General features: G+C 36.3%; 1 protein-coding gene and 1 pseudogene across 2 annotated transcripts; both read right to left on the reverse strand.

Moving 5' to 3' along the window:
• Positions 1–6030: 6030 nt before the first annotated feature.
• On the reverse strand, positions 6031–10731 carry Znf281 (zinc finger protein 281). 2 transcript variants are annotated; one of them, XM_013077945.3, is made up of 2 exons: positions 10588–10731; positions 6031–10362 (listed from the first exon to the last, which is right to left on the reverse strand). In XM_013077945.3, the coding sequence occupies exon 2, from the start codon at positions 10346–10348 to the stop codon at positions 7670–7672; it is 2679 nt and encodes an 892-aa protein (XP_012933399.1). In that variant the 5' UTR covers positions 10349–10362; positions 10588–10731; the 3' UTR covers positions 6031–7669. The 2 variants fall into 2 exon arrangements, with proteins under 2 accessions (XP_012933399.1, XP_004860173.1); XM_004860116.4 differs by having other exon boundaries at positions 6031–10366; positions 10588–10699.
• A 9640-nt stretch (positions 10732–20371) lies between these two features.
• Positions 20372–21273, reverse strand: LOC101705093 (DCN1-like protein 1; annotated as a pseudogene).
• Positions 21274–21714: the final 441 nt, after the last annotated feature.

A 21714-nucleotide genomic window follows, 5' to 3' on the forward strand; every position in this document is an offset into this window, starting at 1 on the left:
ATCAGTAAAAATACCATTACCTTCATTAATACTCCTCTCTCCTATTGGGCATGGTGGAGCATACCTGTAATCCCAGCCCTTGGGAGGCTGTCCCAGAAGGTGCCATGAGTTCTAGGCCAGCTTACATTACGTAGTGTGAGTTCAAGGCCAGTCTGAACTACGAGACTCTGTCTCAAAACAAACAAACAAACAAACAAAAAATACTCTTCTCTCCTTTCTAAATATCAAGTTGATTTAAAGTTTTAATAAAATCAAAATGAACAAAATGAGAAAAGGTGCAATGTTCTCTTCATTTTACTAGGCCACACCAGAAATCTTCCCAAATCATATCTGAATTTTGTCCTTAAATACATTCACCAGCAGTATCCCAGAGGAACCCATTATCAGTTTATCATTATTACCAGCCTTCCAAATGTGTCTCATTCAAATCTGGAAGATCTTTCAAGTAGTCAATAGTAAACATGTTCATTAATATTAATCTCCTTGTATTCTTTTTTACTCTGGCCTTACACAATAGTCTTTCCTTCTGTTTCAGAAATAAATCTGTCACAAGTTTTAATAGTTTACAGCATGTTCAACATTCACAGATTTTTATATTCCTTCAGATTAATCCTCATCTATGTTAAGTGTAGACATAACCTAACTTTCTACTAAAAACAAGAAGGCAATTCAAATAGCCAGAGTGTAATGGTTTTGGATTACCTTCGCAAATATTCTAAATCAAACCTTAAGAGATTAGTCAAGTAATCAATGTAAACACTCATTAAAAAATACATAAGTAACCATTCCAAATATGATTGAGTATAGAAATTTGTATATCTTGATGAACTTTCTGAAAAAAATTAAACATTTACAATTTCTGCAGCTGTCCCTTAAATCTAAAGAACTAAAATTCCTCGGTAATTTACCTCACCAACAACATAATCCTTAATATAGTAACACAAGTGTAAGATATTCACTGAAAGGCTACTTATAAGAATCAGTACAAGAACAGTATTTATTTATTTATTTATGTACTGAGGATCGAACTTGGGACCTTGTACTTTCAAGGCAGGCAGTGGAACCACTGAGCTAAATCCCCAGCCCAAGAACAATTTTTTAAAACGTTTTAATGCATTTATGCAGTGCTATGAACCTTGCTCAGCTTTCTAATGTGCTTATGAGAAAATAAAATTTTCATACTGGATCTATAAAACAAAGTTTCCTAATTTTTACTGCTATACTTTTTCCACTTGCAAAATCTTTAGGTTTCACTTCAGTCAGCTTTCTAACCTATATTACTCATCTTTGTTTGGGGTCACTAAACAAGAAACTGCAAACCTCTCCAGCTCCACCATTAAGTGATCAAGGTCATGGGTTTAATATTCATGCAGACCCACAATGATACTCATTTACAGTTCTCACTGTCCACCTAAAAGAAGGAACTCTTTCTCGAATGTCTGCACTTGGCTTCCTCGTCAGAAGAGCCTAGTTTACGCAGAACCAAACATAAAATTGCTATATTGCTGATGATGTTAATTTTGCAATCCACTCTTAAAAATTAAGTCTTTGAAAATGTCACTTCTAGACTTTAAAAACTGCATTTATGCCAAACTCAAGATGAAAATGTGAGCTCCCATTTAAAACTTTAATTTTCCAACAAATTCTTATCTAAAATGGAATGCACTAATGAGCTAGTCACCACTTAAAATTGAAAAACTTTATAAGGCAAAACTTGAAAAATAATTATTAAGTTTTTCCAACTTTTAAAAAGCATTCACTTTCCTATTGTCAGCACAATATGCCTTTATCTATTATACTTGTAAATTTCTCTTTTGGTGAGTGGATGATGTGGGTTCAGAGCTTTTGTGTTAATTCCCAAGATCTGTGCATGTTCACTTGATCACACATAACAATAATTTTGACTGGTAAGAAAAAAAATTTTAAATTCTTTACCAATCAATGGAAGCTATGCAATTTTATGAGTGACTAAGAAAAAGATTTAATATATAAACACAAAGATTAGCCATCTTTTCCCTAGATCGGGAATGTAAACAGAAGTTCACCACAGTTGTCTGTTAACAGTTATTTATTAATTGTTCCACAATAGGACTAAAGTTCATAACAAACCAAAGTACCAAAATAGGTCTACACTGAAAGAATGACAAAATATGAACAGTTTTCCAACTGAAGAATTCCTTTACCTTCTACTTAATTCTGCAAGACCACTATTAATACTGGCGTAAACTTTATATTCCCTTCTTTCAAAACTTATTCCATTTCTTCTCCATTCTAAGGTTTCCCTTAACTCCTTTAACATTCAACCCCTAGCCATTATTCTTTTATTCTCTATTCCCACAGAGGACAAATTTTTTCCCTTTGAAATATGTGGTCAAATTCTCAAATTTTTCTCCAGCTATTTACACATCCCAAGAGTTACCTATTTCAACATACAACTTGCTTTACAAGTCATTTTGCACAGTACACTTCAACCTGGATAGTCACACTCAGGTTACATTTAGTCTTAATGTTAGAAAAAAATCAGTATTGTTCTTCCTAGATAAAAAGGGTATAAATGGGATGGTTGTGTGTTTTCTTTCATTTTTGCCAATACCTGTCTGGGAAGCGACTTTTGTGCAAAAAAAAAAAGAATTTCGGTTTTTGGCTAATTATAGAGTTAACACATTTCTTTGTTGATGGAAAATAATGTACTGTCAAGTCTAGCAGCTATAAATTAGTTATCAGATAAAAAAGTGCAAATTATAATTTCTATTCAGCTCATTATTTAACCCACTTATAAAACTCTATGGCTTTAGTAACCTAAATGTACTCCACAAATGCTAAACTGCATATAAAAGTATTTTAAAGCAACTAATTTGATTATGTTTCAGAAGTGATTTTCTACTTGTGCAATGAACTTTTCAGTATTTGGGCAGCTTTCTACGGAAAGTTTTGTTTTGTTTTAATTTTGTGCGACTAGAAACTAGAGCCAGGACTTTTGCACTAAGCCCTTTCATATTTTTTTGATAGGGTCTTGCTAAATCTGTTGCCCAGGCTGCCTCACTCTCCCAGAATGCTAGAATTACAAGCATTCAACAACACACTCAACTCAGGAAGGGATTCTTAACCTGGGGTCCATAGGTAAGAAATTTTCTTCAGTCATCTATGAGTACAGACTGGTCTGTGTAAATACATTTCTGATAATATATGGATTCAAATAGACACTGATTCTATTAAGTGCCCAAAGGATCTGTGACCCCAAAAATGTTATAGTATTTCTTTGTATGATCCTAAGACTCATTAAAAATTTAGGTAGACTCTACATTCAAATACTGCCAATACTTTTTTAAAAAGTAAACAAATACAAGGAAAGCAGAAATGTGTCTTCTTTCTGTTAATAATCTCTTTAGAAACACTCTCACAGAGGATTCGTTTTTAGACTTTCTTGATCAAGGGGAAGACAACAGAATTCCAAGATACTGTCTCATGCTAATGTTCACTTTAAATAAATTATTCAATACATAAAAATGTAACAAGTGGAACACAATTTCCCTCAAAACTACCAGGAACTGCTTTTCCTCTCAGGGTACAAGCAGATTAACAAACTGCCACAAACCTCTCCTCTTAAATAACGAGAGCCCATAACCAATATATGGAACATTACTGATATAACCTCATGCAACACGATGCATGGGTTATATCATAGCACTAACAAAGGAGTCTTGCATCACACTGAAAAAATGAAATCCTGTCATTATGTATCATAGAAAACATGACCACTGAACTAAGAAAATGATAGTCTTCAGATGTTTTACTTTTAAAAACAGAACTTTGAAGTCCAAAACTTTTTTCCTTTTTTGAAGGAAGTTCTGCTTAACAAGAATCTATGAATTTGGAAGCTAAAGACTGTATGTTTTCATGAGGGGAGGCCGTAAACTTACCCAGATCAAGCTTTAATGCCAAAAACTACAAAACGTCAGATAACAAGGAATGAACAAAAACATTTATCTCTCTCATCTGATTAGTGTAACACAGAAAACTAAATCTGAGGTAGAAATATTTGTATCACTCTGCAATTTTTTAAAAATTGAAAGCTCTCAAGTAGTTTTTTTCCCAGATTGTTCTGCTCTTATTAAACTACTTCACAAATTATTGACCAGTAATTACTAAATGAAGGTAGTCATTCTGAATTTAGAATAGCACAATGAAAACCCAAAGCACTGTTTCCTACTTAACAGCCTGTCTTAAAATAAAAAACTGTAGTTTTGAAAGAACCAAATTCAGATATAGACATTTTACAAAAGAAAAAAAAAGCGCAGGTGAGTGTGTTAAAAAAAATGATAAGCAAATCTAAACAGAAATCTGTACAGGGAAATCAAGAATTGGATTTCAAAGCAAAATGAGTCAATCTAGATGGGTGTGATGGCACATGCCTATACTACTAGCACTCAGGAGGCTGAGGCAAGGGGATCATCACAAGTTCGAGGCCAGCCTGGGCTACATAATGAGTTCAAAGCCAGCCTGAATTACATAGAAAAACCCTCTCTTAAGAAAACTAACAAATAAATAGATACATAGATATTTTTAAAAAATCAGTCAAGTGGGCTGGGGATTTAGCTCAGTGGTTTCGCCGCCTGCTGTGCAAATGCAAGGACCCAAATTCGATCCCCAGTACCAAAAAAAAAAAAAAAAAAATCAGTCAAGATTCTGCTTGGCAATAGTTTAAGAGAATAAACAAATCTAAGGAATAATTCTGGCAAAGTAAATTAATCTAAATTTCCTAATCATATGGCCCCATGCTTATGCTCAATATAAATCAGTTTATCATTTCCCTACAACACTGTTATATATTTAAAAAGCAAAGCCTCAAAGACCTATCCTACCCTTTAATATTTTTATTCCTAATCCCTCAACATCTGTAAACACTAAATTTCAAAGTACAAATTCTCACAATCTCAGGTATTTACAATTTTTCTCCTTCATTTTTAAGTTACCATATTTACTTTCAAACACCTTGTCTGCATCTTCAATATTTACATGGTTTACCTCTTTCCTTCTAGGGCTGGGAATTTAGCTCAGTGGTTCCGGCGCCTGCCTCACAAGCCAAGGTCCCGAGTTCAATTCCCAGTACCAAAAAAAAAAAAAAACACCTCTTTCCTTCTAATATCTATACTCTCAATTTTTTAACATTGTTCACTATGATTTAACAATACTTTACTAAAATGCTCGACTATTTTTATGTGTTATATTGTCTTTTTATAACCTTTTTGAGGCAAAGAAGGATGTACCTTGAACCAAAAATAATTGGAATCCAATTTAGTCTCAGTAAATAATCTTTCTATAGGAATATTTAAAATGACTAATCCAATTTCAATAAGACCTAACATACATATTAGACTTCTATTCTTATTGTGTACCACAAATATAAAATATTCAACCTATTTCCAAATAAAGTAAACCCAGAAACATAAAACACTTTAAAAAATACAGTAAGAATGCAAGCTCCTAAACTGAGGGTTATACCACTCACTATGTGGTATAACCACATTTTATGAAATGAGTTCACAGAAACCTCTGAAAAATGTGACTGATAAAGTGATATCTCCTTTCTTCAATTTTGTGATTAACAGGACTTTTATTGGTAGTAAACTAGAGCAAACAATCAGAATAATACATATGCAGTATTCAGTACACACAATAAAAGTTAAAGAAATTCAAAACCTGTATAAAACAAAAAACTGGAGAAAAATCATACAGCTTAAGAGATACAGTGGTAAAGGTCCTTTCCATCCTTTAATTACAGCTTGTACTCTGTACCCAATAGAACTTACCGCACTTACTGAAGTAAGAAATACAGACATTTTAGTATTGAGTGTATTTAGGAGGATTAAACACATTTTCTAAGAATCTTTCAATGACAAGTTGGTGACCCTGTAGCTGCTAAAGCTAAAGGGAGGAAAGTGGGGAAAGGAAATTAACTAGTATTTTGTAACCATTTTTAGTAATTTCTTATTTTCCAAACACTGCCTTTATAACAGAAGTGTTTTACACTTGCACAATATTAATTACTTTATTATACATGGAAGCCTGTGGTAGGCTAATTACACAATAAGACTGCAAACAACCAGTGGTACTTTTCTGACGTCAGAAGAGTACATAAGACTGAAACATCACCAAAAGTACAAAAAAACTCATCAGCATAAACATCAAAGTACATTAAAAAATATAATCAGAAAAAAATACAACTGCTAAAAAGTGGTTTAGAGCAGAGCCACTGCCTATCAGTAGCTTCAAATGGCAATTAGCGTTCATAGCAAGTTTTGATGACTTTACAAGACCCCTGTACAATACTGAGTAATACACTCCATTAAAATGTACATTAAAGGCTGCAATTTCACAAAGAGGTTCTGATGTCATTACTAAATACATACTCTTATCCCTTACACAAGCTACATCACCAGGTGGAATTATACCCCTCTTAGTATCTATAGCTCTGAGTTCACGGACTTTTACTATACATGGATATCCATATGGGGTTGTTCTTTAAAAAAAAAAAGAGGTTGAGGATGTTTATCATATTTAGTATTTGGATGCCATAGGCACATAAAATGCATAATCAACTGCCTACTGGAATGTAAATCATTCTAAAATTGAAACCAAGATAGGGAGAAGAGAGAACAAGAGAGGCCTAGAACTCTAAGATTAAGAACAAGAATCAAAAAACTGAAGTGATGGTGATATATAATAGTATAGATAAGATAACATTTTTTGGGCCATATATAATAAATAATGCATACTCCAAATGTCAATGAATTAGTGACTCCCAATACTAGAACCCCAACCACATGGGCTTGAACACTGTACTAGACAGTAATAGAATCACTTAATGGAATTACAGCCTTGTTACAGTTAAAGAGGGTGCTTCTTTTTCCTTCTTTTATTAAAGCTATCATTCCAGGCTTTGATCTAAGATCCAAGAATATTTGTTCTACCAGCTGGAATGAATGTGGTTTGGAAGTTCAGAGTACATTTAAAAGCTGCAACAAAATATAGGTAGCCAACAATCTCAGAATTTTGGATCAGCCCAGAGGAGATAGCAATTTGAAATGTTTTCAATCCTTTAATGATGAAATGTGTATACCAGCCCAGAAAGAGCAATCTGAAATTTGAAATGTTTTCGATCCCTTAAATGATGACACGTGTATCACACTATTTGTAAAATTGGATATTCCATTATGGTGATAACGTACAGAATTCCCATGCGTTATTACACTTTCCTGAGAGTAAAGCAATTAGAATAACCTTAATCCTAGCAACAAAGTTTTTTTTTGTGTTTTTTTTTTTGTTGTTTTTTTGTAGTTTTTGGTTTTATCTTTTTTTTTTTTTTTTTTTTTTTTTTTTTGCATTTAAAATTTTTGGGCTATTCCCTGACGATCTATACATGTAAATTTGATTGCTAAACATTGTCACTTTGAATGTCAAACTATTTTTAATCTATTGATTTTGATTAAAAATCATAATACAAACAGAGCTAAAATCACGCTAACAAAATAAACTAAATATGAAAAGTTGCATTGAAAGGGCATTACATTATTCTTAATAGGATCGTGTAGAAACATTCCAATGGCAGTGTTCTCAAAATAAAACAAAATTACATTAGAAGACCCCCAGCCTGGTCACTTTTGGGACCTTACCTGTAACTCTGGCTGGTAGGTGTTTTTACTCTTGTACTACATGGCTCACTTACATCAGACATCATATTTGTATACCCTGAGAAATCTGACACTGAAGTCCTTACTCTATGGTCCACTTCTCCATTAGAGTTAGTGATAAAGGTCATTGGCACCCTGCTGCCCGACTTAAACTGAGAACCAAATGCTTGTGCAAAGTTCTCAATCTGGTACGTTGTTCTAGGCTCTATGTCTTTCTGAGGATCTATCTGGCTAGCTAACTCCTGAGATGGAATCTGAAAGCTTGTTGAGGACTCTAAGTTCTTCTGTTGTTCCTTCTGGCTAGTCAATTTCTGAGATGAGGACTGGAAGGCTGATGAAGTCTCTAAATTCTTCTGAGAATCTATCAGATCATCCAGCTCCTGGGAAGGTGTCAACTGCTGATGTGTAGCATCCAAAGCAGATAAATAAAGACCTGGCTGAGATCCAAACAACATCCCAAAAGGAGGCTTTGGCAATGAAGATGGCAACACTGAGGTAACAGATTGGCCGAAACCACACTCCAAAGGAGATGTAGTGTATATTTGTTTTTCTGGAAATAAAGTGTGGTTATGGAGAGGTGAAGACAAACTGACAAATTGGAAACCAGGTCCAAGAGTAAAACCTGCATTAGTGGATTTTTCAAAAGCCTGTTGGAGGTATTTGGAATATTCTTGTAACACACTTGCTTTATCATTTGAAGGTGTCTGGGTGCTGGGGCTCAAATTTTCTTCTTGAACCAATTCTGAGTGTTCTCCTGAGGTGTGTAAATCCACTCGTGGTTCTGTTATATTGAAAGGATCCTCTTTCTGACTTTCTGATTTGTTGGAATATTGATCCAAAATACTCTGTAAAACCTCATCAGGAATTCCAGACTTGTCATGACAAGACTTAATTTCAGCACTGAGAGCTGAGGAGTCAATAAGTGACAATGGTGCCTCATTGTCCAAAACACTGACACCTGCAGACTGAATGACAGACTGTTGGGAGACCATGTGTCCCACATTTATAGAAAAGGCACTGTTGCTGCTGGCAGTTGGTAAATATCTTCTTTTCTTTGAAAACTGCATGGCATCATCATAATTACTACTTATTTGACCTTGTTTGCCACTTGTATTTTGAAGAAGACTAATGGTCTCCACACTATTATTTGAGACTATACCAAGTGAGCCACTTGGTTTCCCAGACAAGGATTTCTGTCCAACTATGTCTGGTAATGGTGACACAAAATTAAGGTAGTTTTTATCTGTATTCTTTCTGCTTCCTTTCTTGAAGATCAGTTTTGGCACCCTTTTCTGCAATTCATCTATACCAGTGCCAATTATGCCTCCACTGGAAGACACAGTAGGCATTTCTACTGAGTAACTCTGCATGTTTATATTATTTGAAATTTGTGATTCATTTGTTTTACCAGTCTTCTGTTCCTTATTTTCAATAGCTATACTTTTTGACTTCGATTTTCTCCTTGAAGAACTTGTATTTCCCTGAGACAATGCAACCAGATTTCCCATATTGTTATGGTTTGATGACCCAGGTTCTGCACTAGCGGCTCCTTTCGCTATGGCTTCACCACATGTGCGCCTGTGCTTCAACAATCTATCAGTCCTTGAAAAATACTGTTGGCAAGTGTCACACTTATATGGCTTTTCTCCACTATGTGTTCTCTTGTGTCTCTCCATATGGTACTTCTGAATAAACTTCATGCTGCACTGATCACATCCAAAAGGCTTCTCTCTGCTATGAATTTTCTCATGTCTCTGCAGTAGGTATTTCTGAATGAAACCCATACTACACTGGCTGCATTGGAAAGGTCTTTCTCCTGTATGAATGAGGACATGTCTCCGTAGGTGATAGGAGCTTCGGAAAGCAGCACTACAGTGATCACAGATATGAGGTTTTTGACTTGGGGAGAGGATGGCACCTTCTCCATCTCCAACCAAAGAAGGTTTGGAAGATGCACTTGGCTTCCTCTTCGCTTTGATTCCCTGAGATTCTGGCTTTGGCCTCTTTGCCTTTTTGACATTAGTGTCCTGCTTTGGCTCCTCATTGCCATGGTCATCAGTCCTGCTACTGCTGCTCAGTAATACATCTCGGTGGTGCTGGGCTGGTTGCTGCTGGACATGCTGGTGGAGAATACTGAGGTCCTGGATGACACCGTGGCTCCCCCCTTCCCCGCCTCCTAGACCTGGAGATCTTTCTTCAACCCCAGCGAATAGACCCCCATAGTGGTGGTGGTGATGGTGGTGGTGGGACTGCTGCTCCTCAGGATCTGTGGGTTTCTCCTGCTTGATGCTAACCAAAGACTGCAAGAATCCCCAGGAGGTCCTCTGAGAAGGGAAGGCCGCGGCTGACGCCGCCGGCTCCTTCTTGAAAGTCATGTCCGGGGCTGGCGGAGGGGGGGGTTCAGCGGCCGGGGCTGCGGAGGTAGAGGAGGATAACACGCACTGCGGGGGAGGGGCGGCCGACCCCGCAGGCCGGGTGAAGCTGGTGACCGGGGGAAGCCGGTGGTTGAACATAACCATACCCTGGGGGAAGGTGGGCTCCATCTCGGCTCTCCTGCTGCCGCCGCTGCCGGGGCCGCTACTGCCGCTGCCGGGGCCGCTACTGCCGCTACTGCCGGTACCGCCGCCGCCACTGAGGAACCCGCTGCCGATTTTCATACCCCGGAGGAGGCCTGGCTGAGGAGAGGAGGGGGAAGCGGGGGGAGAGAGGAGAGGAGGTGGAACCGGGCCCCGGGCCGGGACCACCGCAGCGCTCAGGACCCGCCGCGCCGCCGCCCAGACCGCAACGCGCCCAGCACTAATTCCCAGCCCCGTCGCCTCAGGCACCGGCACGAAGGGCCGTGCGACTCTTCCCCGGGCCTCGCCCTCTCCCTCCCAGACCCACCCGCAACACTTACGGGTCCTGCCGCCGCCGTAGCCGCCGTCGCCTCCAGTTAATAAAAATAACGCCGTCCTCTCCACAATGGAATTAAAAGCCTCCCCTGTACTGCGCAGCCGCGGCGCGGTGTCTGCTGGGAACTCCTCGACCCGGCCAGAGGGAGCTCGGAGAACTCAGGGCGCCTGCGCCGCAGTTTCCGCCCGGCCTGCCTGTCAATCACAGGGACGGTTGGGCGGAGTTGGGGGGGGCGGTGTCCAGGGTAGGTGGGGCGGGGATTGGGAGCCGTACTGAACTGGGGCTTCACAGGAGAATAGATGTGATTGGTGGCCTGCACCCAAGGAGATGAAAGTAGTTGAGGGTTTCAGGGGGAGACCCGCTCGGGAGGTGTAACCCAGAGGGACGGGAAGTGGGTCAGAGGAAGGGGGAAGACAGTTTTGCAGCGTGGCGTGGGAGCTGCAGAGGAAGGGGTTAGAGGAGAAGACGAGGGAAACTGAGGACTGAAAGTTGGGGCTTTTTCACTTTCGGGTTTGCAGTCCATGAAAACACAAACCCACAAGTGGATCATTTAGGGCACTTTTATTTCTGTCTAAAAGCGTGAAAGTTAAAATGCCCACCATTATAGATACTTCTGTTATCCTGTTTAGCTTGGAAACACTAATAATGGGTATCTTTTGCATTTATTGGAGGAACTCACTTTGAAACCGCAAGAAAGGTACCGTTGCAAAAAAGAGAAAAAAAAATTGTCGTACTGCCAACCTACCTGAAGGCTACTGGAAAGGGAGACCGCGTGTGATCCAGGTGCAGGAGAACTGTAAAACACGCCCACACACATACTTCAGCTCATCAGATGCTGTTTAAATGCCCACATACCTTCCCAGGCTTGCTAATGAGTCTTTTGGCCACGTTGTATTGTTGCCTAGCCTCTTATATTAGTTGTGAAAAATTGACCCCCAGGCCCTTCTAAGATCTCTACTCTAATCTATTCTTTCCTCCACAGAATAGAACACCTAGAAATAATTTTTTACAAATTTTTCTATCAAGGGAAAATTATAAAGTAAAATCTTGCAAAGTTACATCAACAAAACGAAACAACTATTCAGTGCCTAAAATAGTCAAGGTGCTGGTTTTCATATTAAGTGTGCAGAAATCTAAACCAGCAACTTTCCTAAAGGTATTTATAAATCACAAAAAAAAAATCAGCAAAAGAACAAGACTATGACAATAATTTATTTGCATAGTATATTTTTAATGAAATTGCATGTTCATTTTCTCATACTATTTCTCTAAATAATTTCTCATAATAAATAACCCCTGAGAAATTTCATAATTGAAACCATTAAGATTATTTACTAGCATTTATAGGCCTCTCAGTCTGCCAGAAGAAGTTAACAGAAAATATTTATTGAGCATTTTTGAGATAAGAAAAAATTGTAATTTTCTAACCCCATCTCACCATTTAAACCGCAAGTTTAATACTGTCAAGTATAGCTAAGTATTAAAGACTGCAAATTCAAAACTTCAGGCAGTAGTAAAATATTAGTCAATGCCTATGAGAAATGAGACTGTCCCTTTATTCAGGGTGTCAGTGTTTAATAGTAAGCTGAGATGCATATAAGCTAGTCCAAGCATGAAGGGCAGTAGGGCACTCATATGAAAAGCCAACTTTGTTCCTCAGTTATCAAGATAAGAAACCTGTCATTTCCCTCATTCACTCTGTCAGCCTTGAGATACTCTAAGCAGACTTACCTCTGTGTTGTACACCCCATATATCAGGAAGATGAAGAGACCCTGTAAAATAAAATGGAGGGGAAAAGCTGTTAACGCTAATCATTTCAGCAGTAGAAATACCTGAAATAAACTTTCCTGGGAACAGACAAAAGAAGACACACTTCATCAAGGTCAATTTATTTTCCTATTTTTCAACATTAGAAGCTGTACCTTGAGCATTTATATGATAACACAGCAGCACATCATTTATAGTAGTTGTGCTATTCAGTTCTTTAGAAGTAGAAAATAAATACACAGTCCTAAGTACATAGAATAGTAATTAGGAAAATCAGTATACTCGTCTCTGAAAGATACACAGCTGGATAATGAAAAATCAAACTCAGAAAATGTCATCAAAGTAATCATAGAAATGGCACTAACCATAAAGACTTGTAAGCACTGTTTTAGACTGTAGCAACTAGAATATATTTGTTACAATCTTCAGTGGGATAAAAATTGAAAAATAAGTATAAAACACAAAGGATGGCATTTAACTCAGTGCTTGCCCTAGCTTTGATCCTCAGAACCACAAAAGAAAAACAAAATGCCAAACCCAAAACTCTAAAAGGATAAATTTAAATAAGTATTATAATCTATGTGATTTCAGAAATTAAAACTATTACAGTACATGTATTTGTAAGAAAGATTAATGAGTTTTAAACAATTTAAAAATTCCATTTTGTCCATAAACTTTAAAAAGTTCAAGTATACTCATTTTTTTCACTGTGTATACATGATGTCCCAAAGCTTAATTCTATCTTCTAAGTAAACTTTGTTAAGATCTACACAGTGCAGTGAATTCAAGAAAAAAAATTATTTTCCTCTGATTCAGGTAAAAGCTATAAGACAATTAACAGTCCCCTTCCCTCATTAATTTCTAATTCTTTCTTTCTGTCAGTGCCTTGTGCATGCCAGACAAGCACTGTGCCACTGAGCTACAGTCCCCAGGCTTTCTAAAAATTTTATTTTGAGACAGGATTTCACTAAATTGCCCAGCAACTCAAATTTTAATTCTATATGTGAGATTAATAGGAATATTTTGCTTTTGCAATAGATGAGTAAATAAAATTTTCTGAACATTGGTCCATATGCATTATTTTACATAAAATCTATATACTTTGAAAATCACAGAGCCTTTTAGTAATAGGTGTAATCACTATTATAATTTATATACTATGTGACATCAGTTTTTCTCTAAAGGAAAGGACAGTAAAAATATCTTACTTTCCCTCAGGTATTAGTAAACTAAGGAAAATTGGGGTATTTTCCAGTATTTTTATTTACAGTGCTTCCATGTTACCTGTTCTCTTTTTTTTGTTTCGGTACCGGGGATCGAACTCAGGACCTTGCTCTTGCGAGGCAGTTGCAGTGCCGCTCACCTAACTCCCCAGCCCACCTGTTCTCTTTTAATGGTAACACATTTAATCCTCTAAAGTAACATAAAATGATCAACAAAAATCTCCCTTTGGCAAAGGAAATGTGTGCCTGTAATTTCAGCTCCTCGTGAGGCTATGGTCGAGGATTGCAAGTTCAAAGCCAGCCTGAGCAATTAAGCACGACCTTGTCTAAAAAAATAAAATTAAAAAGGAATGAAAATGTAGCTCAGTGATATAATACTTGCCTAGCATGTGTGAAGCCCTACGTTCAATACCCAACACCACACACACACATACAAAAAAAAACTCTTTTGAAGGGCCGAGGATTTAGTTCAGTGGCACCGCACCTGCCTCGCAAGCACAAGGTCCTGAGTTTGATCCTCAGTACCAAAAAAACCAAAAAAAAACTCTTTTGAAAACTAGATCTATATTGAAAAAAAGATTTTAGATACAATTTCTATCTCAAAAGATTTTTCTTTCAACATATGTACACTTAACAGGATAAGAAATTCCTAAAATAGTTTTTAAAGACCATGCGGAAGACTGAAACTTCAAATCACTTCAAGGACTTTGTATCTTTTTTCTCTTGGGGTGTCTACCTGATGCTCCCACAACTACCTGAAAGGCAAAACATTTAACGCTAATTAATTCAATTGTATGGCCCACACATGGTGACATTTTCCCCCCATTAATGTTAGCAGCAATTGACAGTTGTAATCATTTATTTAGATTTAATTCTGCAGAGCTTCATAAGCACATCAGTCCTAAAAAAAAAATCTTATTTTCTCTATGGGAAGAATCAAAAGAGAAACAGTTAAACATCACCATCTTAAATTATAACAATAAGCCACTTTTAAGTCTGCAGAGAGAATACCTTTAAAAACAGCTGGAAGGAACCAACTGCCAGTCTTCAACTAGCACTGAGATTTCTGGAACTCCTTACACAAGCATTCTGTCCTACTAAGGAGTGAATACTGAAAACACGCCGTATTTCTGAAATGAATGAGCCTTCAAGTGTTTTAGGTAGTATCTGCTGTCACATCCATACACATACTGTATATGGTGTATTCATTAATAGATGTGCCAATTTCTTCAGTGTTTTAGTCACAGAAAATAACAGTGGGCAGGAAACATCCAAAGAGTAGCTGCATTCCTGTAACCACGTGTGTATTTTATGAGCAATGGCCAGGACTAGGAAAAGAAACCAGGATGTTGCATCTATCTGATACTGTACAGGAGTCAAAAATAGAAAATTAAGGCAAAGAGGAAAAAAGTATTTCATTATTTCATTCTCATTTACAGTACCTGAAAAACATTAAAAATGGGGCAGCTTTGTAAATATTTTCACTGTTACAGAAGTCCACTGAATATAGCTACAGATAGATTCAATGGCTGACATCTAGTCTTATTTTTTTTTTATTGATTGTTCCATACTTTTAAGGTACACTTCATGATTGTTACAAAATCAATATTCTCTTAAGTGGTAATATGTTCTTTCTTGGCAATACAAAGAACAGGAAAGGTACCATGATACATAGTACAGTGCCTACTCAAGAATCAGAATAATATTAACAATGTTAGCATACGTAGCTCTTGCAAAGCACTTTCATTTACATAATCCATTTGTTCCTCACCACAATACTACAAAGTAGGCAGGATGAATATTATTAGCTTTATTTTATACAAGAGGATTTTGAGTCTTGCTCAAAGTGTCACAATGCTGACAAGTTGGCAGAGCCAAGGATTAGTGTTTGGCTCCTCCGGTGATGCTCTTTCACACACTCCGCCTTAAATAGACACCTTCATAGCTCTTTAAGTCACTAGCTTCCAGATAATTCAGTTGGTGAACCCTTTCAAGACTCAGGTTTATTAAAAGCATATTGCAGCTTGATTAGCTTCTAGGGTCAGGGACTCAGTGTTCTGTAATAGGATTTCAAAGAACTCTTTTCCTTTACCAATTTAAGGTGGTGCAGCAAGCACAATGGGAAATGTGCTTTGTAACAATGATTCTCAGGAGCTGTGAGCCAGGCTCTGTCTTTTGTTCTTTGCTTACAAATTCTCATTCGATGATATATACTTTCTAGTTGCTGGGAAACGCATCTTTTCTCATCAAAAGGCTGCTAGGTAACCACATAGTTAAATATCCTCACCATTATCATTTACAGAATTTCTTTGAATCTGTGGCACTACACTGTGTACTTTTATTTATTTATAAATGATGCTCCAACCTACTTAATATAAATGATTCCTGTTTGAGGAACTGTATCCCATAGAAACAACAGCATTAATGTATAAGGATATGTATATTTGAGGTTGCTTGTTGCAACATTGTGTACAGAGGCCAAGAACTGGAAACAATCTGAATGCCCTTCAACACAGGAATGGCTGAATAAATTGTGATATCTTCATCCCTTAGAATATTAGACAGCTAAACAAATGAGTTAAAAGAGGTGATCAGGCATCATTAAATGAAAAATTTTAATTAAATGAACAAAACAGGAGGAAGAGACATGTATATGTTTTCATTTATGTAGAACAGAAGCAAAACCTTCCTGCTCCCTCCACTGAATGCTTAAACAGGAAAGAAGTGTGTAAGGGTGTACACCAAACTGCCACTGGTTTCCTAGTGGAAAGGATAAGAGGGAGAGGAAGTAAATAAGAAACAAGTGAATCAAAAGTAGACTAGAAAAACCTACTGATGTTATCAACAGAAAAGGTGGAATATAACATTTGTAGCACATTGCTATAAATACAGAAAACAGAATATGCATAGGGTCTAAACACAGATAACCTTCAGTATTCATGGGGAATTTGTTTTAGGGCCTGTTCCCCACTTCCTCAATCAGCTTCCCCTCCATGGGTATTAAAATCCCAAGAGGTTCAAATTCTTTTCTGTGAAGTTGGGTAATATTTACGTATAATCTATGCACATCCTCCTGTATACTTCAAACCATCTCTAGATTACTTACAATACCTATACAATATAAACACTCTATAAACAGTTATTGTGGCCAGGATTTAGCTCAGTGGTTCTGCCACCTGCCTCATAAGCACAAGGTCCTGAATTCGATCCCCAGTATCAAAAAAAAATAGTCATTGTACTATACTGTTCAGGGAATTATGATGAGGATAAATCTCTCCTCATCCAATACAGATGCAATGTTTTAAAAATGTTCCACCTGAATTGGTTGAATCTCCAGATGCAGAACCCATAGATACAGAAAGCCAATTGTGTAAGACAGGGAAATAAGATATTGATTTGATTTATGAATAGGATTGTAGATTTTTTCATGATTAGTATTTTTTTTTTTTTGGTACTAGGGATCAAACTCAGGACCTTGTGCTTGCGAGGCAGCTGATTACTATTATTTTAATACAAAGACAACAAATACATTTGAACAAAAGATAGGTTTATTTTTAAACAGATTCATTATATATATAACTATTTTCTAGAGAGATAAAGATACATAATGAGAAAATTCTTGGTAGAATTATTTTATCTCCCAATGAAATGACAACTGAAATGAATAGACACTTCTCAGAAGAAGTGTAAACAGCTGATAAATACATGAAAAAATGTTCAACATCGCTGACCATTAGACAAATGCAAATTAAAACAACACTGAGATTCCATCTTACTCCAGAAAGAATGGTCACCCTCAAGAAATCAAAAAATAACAAATGCTGGCGGGGCTGCAGAGAAAAAGGAACCCTTTTACACTGTTGGTGAAAATGTAAACTAGTACAACCACTATGGAAATCAGTATGGTGATTCCTAAAAAATCCAAAACTAGAAACTCAATTTGACCCAGCTATGGCCCTTCTAGGTATCTTCCTGAAAGAGTTAAAGTAATCATATTACAGTGATACATGCATATTCATATTTATAGCAGCACAATTTGCAATAGCTAACTCTTGGAAATGGCCTATATGCCCATCAACAGATGAATAGATAAAGAAAATGTGGTATTTATACACAACAGAGTACTATGCCATAAAGAAAGATAAGCATGAGGCATTCAAGGGTAAGTGAACGTACCTTGAGACCATATTAAGTGAAAAGATCAGACACACAGCTTTAAATAGTGCACAGTTTCTCTTGTATGAAAAACCCAAAATATAAATAAAGAGCAACATAAAATATAGATAGTAGGGAGATGTTTTTCAAATGGGAAGGGGAACAAAAAAGGGAGGGAGAGAGGAAGGGGAGGGAAACAGGATGGAAAAAAGAGAAAAAAGTGGAAGTAGAGTTTTTGCAAATGGGAAGGGACCCAGAGAGGGAAGCAGCAGGGAGAGATGGGAAGCGAGGGACGATAAAAGAATCAAGAAGTGTTACGTGCATGTACCAACTCCCACCATAAATGTAATCAATGTGTACTGCAAACATGTACTCATTTTTTAGTAAAGAATTATTTTGTCTCTTTTTCTGGGCTTCTGAATTCTTTCAGATTTAATTTCTAAGTACAATATCTTGCCATATACACATATAGAAATAAAGATGGTTATACACACATACATAACTCATCCTCTTTTATCCATAGTTTTACTTTTCACAGTTTCAATTACTCACTATCAACTGGGGTCCAAAAATATTAAATGGAAAATTCCAGGAATAAACAATTAATAAGTTTTTGTGTGTATTATTCTAAGTGATGTGATGAAATCTTGCTTCATTATTCCCTGGATGTGAATCTTTCCTTTGCCCAGGATATCAACAATATAAACTATTCTCCACCTTCCCCTGCAGCACTGGTCACTTAGTAGCCATCTTGGATATCAGATTCTCTATCATGGTATCACAATGCTGTGTTCAAGTACCCCTATTTTATTTAATAATGGCCTCAAACTGCAAGAGTATTGATGTTGGCAATTCAGATATGCCAAAGACATGCTGTTAAGTGCTTCTTTAAATGAAAAGGTGAAAGTTCCTGACTTAATAAGGAGAGAAAAAAACACATTCTTAGGTTGCTAAGATCCATGGTTAGGAACAAATCTATTGGGGAAGCTGCGAAGAAGTAAAGATATTTATGTTAATTTTATTGTCACACCTCAAGCTGCAAAATTTATGGCCACAGTGCCTGATAAAATCTTAGGTAACAGCAAAGGAATTAAATTTTTGTGTGTATGTATGTATATATGGGGTAAAACAGAATATATAGGACTTGGCATGATTCTCAGGTTTGGATAACTACTAGAGATCTTAGAATCCCTACAGATCTGTTCCCTACAGATAGGGGGAGGGTATTATTCTATGTGTATAATAAATTAGAATTATTTTATCTCTATTTTATCACATATAGTTTAATACGTAAGTAATGTATATTAACATATTAATTATATATAGTACACATGTTGAGTATCCCTAATCTGAAAATCAGAAATCTAAAATGGTCCAAAATCTGAAACTTTATTTTTACCTGTATCAGACATTTATCTTTAAAATAATCACAGCACACTCAATCAGTTCTCTTTTCCGCCCTAGTAACAGCTTTGTTTAATTCTAAGATGCCATCATAGTGAACAACCTTAACTTTCATTCTACATAATTATATTCAAAGATTTATGTATTTTTGTTTATAATTACACAGTAATTATAAATGTTTAGTACCAAACTGATGACAAACACTATTTTGTTGAAAAGGTCTTGCATTTAAAAGAAAAATCTGTAAAACCCAAGGCACTAGGCCACAACAAATATCAGATTTTTATGAAAACAACTTATAATGGGGAAAAAATAGGATCTTATTTCAAAACACAGCATACTTGAAATAATCTGAAAATTATATTGTAACTCAAAATCTTCAAGACAGGAAATAAAAGTATATGTATTTTTATATCTTTTTAAAATTTTTCATAATTGAAATTCCTCTTTATATGTACAAAAATGAAATCGGGAAACACTGAAAACAGCAGGATTCGTCTCCTTTTTTTTTTTAAATAACTAATTCCAAAAACCTGAATAGAAATTTTCAAATTTTTCTTTTGGCAAAATTACATTCTTGAATTAAAAGTTATGACTGGAATATTAATAAAGTATCTCATCAATTTTAAAATTATGTAAATAAAAAACAATTTAAATAAATAATTCTTTCTTTTTCTTTTTCTTTTTTTTTTTTTTGTGGTACCAGGGATCAAACTCGGGTCCTTGCGCTTGTGCAGCAGGTGGCGAAACCACTGAGCTAAATCCCTGGCCCAGTAATTGTTTCTTGAAATCACTTCTGCATCAGCATAAAATGTACTGCTATTCTGAAGTGCACTCCTTTATTGATATCAATACTAAGCCCTAAAGAGTACCTGTATATACCAGGCAAAATCTGTTCCTAGTAAAGACCATGGTGATCCAAACTTGAAGTTCAGCATTTTTTAACTTGCCTTACAGAAATGTTTAAGAAAGCAATTAACCCTTCTTCACATGACAGTGAGTAAACAAAAATGAGCAATTTAGGCAAGAAAGCTGTTCATGGGTGCCCTAACCAAAAAAATAAAAAAATTTTAAAAACCAAAAAAACCAAAAACAGTGGGGGGGGGAGTTCCATAAAAAGCCTTCTGCTTTGATGTGAAAACAGAGCTAATGTGAGTAAAACAAAAACAGTAGAGACTAAATAATTTACAAAAATAGAAAAACCACCATTTGAAGAATGAAATATGATGTGGTCCAAAATATGTCCTAAAGGTTTTGTCTCAACCCTGAGTCTGAATAGTGAGGATTGATCTTCAGTTCAGTCCAGCAGAAGCTGACTTGTGTGACTTCCGGTGTATTTATTGTACAGGCTATGTACATTCTAGAAGGTTCCTTTATGCTACACTGTTTACTTTTTGTCCCAGCAATTTGAGGGCGTGCAAATTCCACAAAGTCATCAGTGAGAACAGGCCACACTCCTTCTTCACCATAATTAGACACGTCATCTGCAGTCACTGTACTGAAGTCTAAAAGAAGACTCCAAGTATCTTTTGGTATTGATCATTTATGACGTTCCAACAAAAATTTATTCCAGAAGTTTAAGAATTTAAATCTTCCATTAAGCACTAAGTTCCAGTAGGCGATGGCCATTTCTAGCTCTCATCCTTTTTGTTCCAGATTCTTCGCAAAATTAAAAGAAAACTGGTAAAAAATCCTTAAATTGTCCTGGTTCTTTCAATTGTTGTTCCATCTTGGGTATTTGAGCCTTCAGTTTTCCTATGCTGTCACATCCTAATTCTGTCCTGCTTGGAGAACTCGCACTGTGTTGCTGCTCTGAACTTCCAGGCAATGATCAAAACACTAATGCTGGCTGGATCAAGTGCCAGGTCATCACAGAATTGCTGTATACCATCTATTCCAATTTTATTTTCATCTTGAGGATCTTTGTATCTATTGTATAGTTGTTCTAACTTCTTACTGTCCAATGATCCTTTTACACTCTCTCATATGTACAGTTCAGGATTTTGGAAAAATTATCTGTTGCAACATCTAACTTCCAGTCATTTTGAGAAAGACAACTTAGTGCAGTTTTTTCACTAGATTGTGTGAAGATCATAAACTGTTGAACTTTATCCTTCTGTGATGATTTCAACTTGTTCATGTTGGTGCCCTCCAGGCCTCTCCCTCCAATCTGAAAAATTTTGACTATCTAGGTGATGCTCAAAACAGTTTCAGATTTCAGAGCATTTCAGATTTTGGGTTTTCAGATCAGGAAAGTCTATGAAAATATTACAAAATTCAAAAAACTCCAAAATCTAAAAAACTTCTATTCCCAAGCATTTTGGATAAGGGATACTCAAGCTGTATATATACATATATGTATTATATATGTGTATAATATACATACATGTATACATTATAGGTGTATCCTATATTTTAAAAAACTATATATAGACATGTATATATACTATATATACTAATATACTGTAATATATGCTTTTATAATATATAATATAATGTATACCCACCCATAGGGTAGTAAAAAATAAAATCAGAAAGAAATCAGGAGTTCAGAAAAAGAGAAAACATCATTCTACAGAAT

The sequence above is a fragment of the Heterocephalus glaber genome, unplaced genomic scaffold (genome assembly GCF_053883595.1).
Source record: "Heterocephalus glaber isolate CG9 unplaced genomic scaffold, H.glaber_assembly_v1.0 deba00001600, whole genome shotgun sequence".
NCBI classification, from domain to species: Eukaryota; Metazoa; Chordata; class Mammalia; order Rodentia; family Bathyergidae; genus Heterocephalus; species Heterocephalus glaber.

Bases quoted from the DNA above. Each gene is read 5' to 3' on its own strand.
- Znf281 (XM_013077945.3), bottom strand. From the start codon at position 10,348: ATGAAAATCGGCAGCGGGTTCCTCAGTGGCGGCGGCGGTACCGGCAGT.